This window comes from Myodes glareolus, chromosome 4, assembly GCF_982192425.1.
Source record: "Myodes glareolus chromosome 4, mMyoGla1.1, whole genome shotgun sequence".
Lineage (NCBI taxonomy): Eukaryota > Metazoa > Chordata > Mammalia > Rodentia > Cricetidae > Myodes > Myodes glareolus.
The window spans coordinates 105,890,310-105,894,552 of record NC_142029.1 but is presented as its reverse complement, the minus strand read 5'-3'; the positions used below and the strand labels follow the sequence as shown (position 1 = coordinate 105,894,552).

The 4,243-nt window shown below is 36.7% G+C and overlaps 1 protein-coding gene across 1 annotated transcript; it reads right to left on the bottom strand.

Annotated features, from left to right (window-relative positions):
• Positions 1–2,154: 2,154 nt before the first annotated feature.
• On the bottom strand, positions 2,155–3,093 carry LOC125408244 (olfactory receptor 7D4-like). Its single transcript, XM_085689880.2, has one exon. It carries the CDS (start codon positions 3,088–3,090, stop codon positions 2,155–2,157), a length of 936 nt encoding a protein of 311 aa, XP_085546006.2. The 5' UTR covers positions 3,091–3,093.
• Positions 3,094–4,243: the final 1,150 nt, after the last annotated feature.

Below are 4,243 nucleotides of genomic sequence, written 5' to 3'. Positions count from 1 at the left end.
TTAAGGGATCACAGGGAGATCAGTCCCAAAGGACACATCTATAATACACTTCCAGGACGTAAGTCTCAAAGGGACAAGAACAGAAGGTAAAAAGACAGTGAGAGCCAGGAGACCAGGAAATCTGCTGTGAGATGGTAACTCCTAGGATTGACAGAAAAGCTACATGAATGATACCTTAGTCATTTGACATGACATGACCTTTACATGACATGACATTTACACAAGACATGACCAACAACAACACATATGCTAACACAGATGAGAGAAATCTCACAAGGTTCTATCTCTAGACAAAAAAACTAAAGGCAGCTAATAAGTATTGAGAGAGGGACTAGGACTCTCCTAGGAATGAGCCCCCTCTAATTAGTTATCCAATACAAAGTGATCAATACTGAAATCATATGCACACAAACCACACCAAACTAACTCAGAGCAGGCTGAACTGTGTGTGTGTGTGTGTGTGTGTGTGTGTGTGTGTGTGTGTGTGTAGTAATAACAATCAAAGAAAAAGAAGACAAGAATTTGAAAAGTGATTCAGGGGGTGCATGGAATGCCTTGGAGATAAAGGATATGGGAGGGATCGGAGGGAGGGGAGTGATGTAATTAGTTTAAAATGTTTAATACAAATCAATAAATACATAATAAAGAGGAAATCAGGCTGAGAAAGCTATAAGGAGAAAGTAAATAAGCAGCACCCCTCCAAGACTCTTGGTGTGGGTTCTTTCCTCCAGCTTTCTACTCTGACTTATTGGGCTGATGGACTGTGAACTATAATCCTAAAACAGATGGGCCTAAATTTTCATGGTAATTTCCCAGGGTCATTCTTCAAAGCATCACCTTAAAAGGGAAATTTTATATTTCATTTATACCTAACCATGTGGCCAGAATATTGGCCAACACCCTTGCATTGGTAAAAATTCAAATAGGAAATAGAATGTACTTTATCTCACTGATGTGACTGTTTTTATCTTCTTCAATAAGAGAAGAACCCTTCTATCCATTCGTGGTGGTATTGTCATCCAAAAGCAAAGCAGTTCTTTACAAGTGAGCTGAGAAACATCCACAAAATATTATACAAACAGTAACAATGGAATTAAACAGATGTTTGGGTACTTCTAAGTAGTTACTTGCACATCTGTAGTAATATCTTGTGTAAATCATTTCCATTTTATTATAGAGATTTTTCTAAGTTCTACCCTCCCCATTAGAGTATATCTCTGACACTGCCATGAAAAATTATAGACATTTCCAATTTTAAGATTATTTTATACCCTTTAGTCATAGGGGATAATATATTCATAAAGTTATAGCAAATCTCTTTGATTATATACTTCATATGCAATAAAAATTCATTTCTCACAATTTTGAAGATTGGAAAATTTAAAATTAAAAAATGATAGAGTTGATGTCTTTTGAGGGCCAATTTTCCGGCTCATAAATCGTACCTTCTTATTATGTTCTTATGTAGAGGAGAGGCAAGAAAGCTCCCTAGGACCTTTTGTTTGTATAAGAAGCTTTATTTCTGAGGGTGCCATCAGGAATAAATCTAATTGCATTCCAATTCCTCCCTTTTAATAAAATCACATTGGTTATATTATTTTAACATGCAAGTCAAGGGTACAAAAATGCTCACATCATAGATCATTTCACTATGTAATGGCAAGGTTAGAAATTTTTCAGGTCTAAAATCTCAGCAGTGATTTCTGAGTGGTGCCTACAATCTTTCATGGTAATTTTCAGCCTGTACAGAGAGATACTATCTACTAGTAACATACATTCTAGCATGTGTCTAATTAATGAAGCATTAATAGCCACAAGTATTGAAAGCCTGTACATGGACTTAAGTTCTATAAATTAACTATCTTATAACTTTTGTCAAACAATTCATGAGTTGGTGTTTTAAAGGTTGTATTGACCTACAAAAATGTAAACATTATACTGAAATGAAGAAATGTGTCACAAAGAAGAAGGGAGAAGGATAAAGCTAAGATAACAAAGGAGGCATCACATAAGTTTCAGACAAAGTACTCACGTATAATTTTTATCAAAATAGAGGAACAAACTGAATAGAAATTCTACATGATTAATAAACAGAATTTCTTTAGCCTACTGCTTTACTTCTATCAGCTCAGAAACCTAAAACCAGTGGCCTTATCACTTAACAAAATGTATCCTCCCAAGTGTTTGTAAGGCCTTCTTAATGTCTTTGTTCCTCAAGCTGTAGATGAAAGGGTTCAGCATGGGTGTGACCACTGTATACATTACTGAGGCCACCATGCCCTTCCAAGAAAAGGAAGTTTCATCAGAACTAAGGTACACACCAAGACCTGTCCCATAGAATAATGAAACCACTGACAGATGAGAACCACAAGTAGAAAATGCCTTATATTTTCCATCTGTTGATGGAATTCGCAGAATAGAGGAAACAATTTGAGAGTAGGAATAAAGGATCCCTGATAAAGGAACAAAGCCAAGAATACAAGTCACAATATAAAGAAGGATATAGTTGAGCAGTGTGTCTGAACAGGCTACAGTGAGGGCCTGAGCAAGTTCACAGTAAAAGTGTTTAATTATCTGATTGGTGCAGAAGGATAATCGCAGCATCAACAGACTCTGGATCAGAGAGTATAAGAAGCTGATGAACCAGGACACAAGAACCAGCAGGCCACACAGTTGGGGGTTCATGATTACTGGGTAGTGAAGAGGGTGGCAGATGGCCACAAATCTGTCATAAGCCATCAGAGTGAGAAGAAATGTGTCCATGCCTCCAAAGACCATGAAAAAATACATTTGGGTGATGCATCCTGCATAGGTGATGGACTTGCTCTGTGTTTGAATGTTCACCAACATCTTAGGGATGGTTGTAGAGATGAAACAAATGTCAGAAAAGGACAGGTTGGAGAGGAAGAAGTACATGGGAGTGTGCAGGTGGGAGTCAGAGCTGACGGCCAGAATGATGAGTAGGTTCCCAAGCACAGCAACCACAAACATGAGTAGAAACAGTCCAAATAGCAAGGGTTGATACTCTGCATCTTGAGAAAATCCCACAAGTAAAAATTCTAAAATAATTGTTTGGTTTCCTATTTTCATGTTGTTGACATATGGGAGAAAAGAATGGGAAACATATACCATACAGTCTCTAAATTCTGCCTTTTTATTTATTGAGATGAAAGACAGAATAAAGGTTTTACTATTATAGAACTTAGGAGTCCAACATTTTCTCATTTATTATAACGATTGTCTCACAGTGTTAACCAATCTTTCAGAAACTTGACATTTTTTCATCTGTACTTAGAACCACTAACTCTACAAAGTTAAACCACATGAAGACCAGAGAACCTCTAGATTTTTCAAGCCAAAATAGTCGTTTCTAAATGCTGAAAATCCTTTTTTCTAGAGTGGATCCATTCTGACCTCCAATCTCATTTTCAACACTTTTCAGTGATTACATTAAATTCTGATCATTCAGAAAGGCTTCCCTTTGTGAGCATGATCATACTCTCTCCTGTATCCATTTCTTTTGAAATTTCTCTCTTCTTTTTAAAAATTTTATCTTCTTAATGCCTGCCTGTTTTCATATATGTGATTCAGTTCTTGGCTGTTCAGATGACTCCCAATTCTGTCAGGTCTCAATCCAGCTTATTCTTTGACAGAGGAAGATTTCATACTGTTTTGGCAGCTGAATTAATGAACCAGTGAACATATGAAAAAAAAACTTTCCACTTCTGTAGCATTTCACTGTAATCTGTGTATCTGTTCCTCCAAAATTGTCAACAAACACTAGCACTAAAGAAGACTACTATAGAGAGACAAGGTAAGAGCAGAGAAAAGGTACAGGAAAAAACCGTTTCTACTTTTTACCCAGGTAATTCAATTAATTCCGAGCAGTACATTCATTCCCCAGCACTAACACCTACATGCCTCAACAAGATATCCTATTTTCCTTTGCATCAATACTTTTATGTAATCTCAACAGGTATCTTCCCCTGAAGTAGCATCAACAATAGATGTTTCCTGAGTCACTAACACATAGCCCTGCAGTCCTTCCCTAAATCTCCTGCAATTAAAACAAAGGTATTTGGAAGAATAAATATGAAAATTGAATGTTAGAAGATATTTACAAAGAATCAATAGTGAGGATTATTATTAGCAGGATTTGGTGGTGCTTAGAAGCTACATGGGCTGGGGTTATAACTCAGTGGTAGAATGCTTGCGCAGTATTTGCAGGACCCTAGATTTCATC

What these genes read in the sequence shown, in the direction of transcription:
- LOC125408244 (XM_085689880.2), bottom strand. Translation starts at nt 3,090, where the DNA reads ATGAAAATAGGAAACCAAACAATTATTTTAGAATTTTTACTTGTGGGA.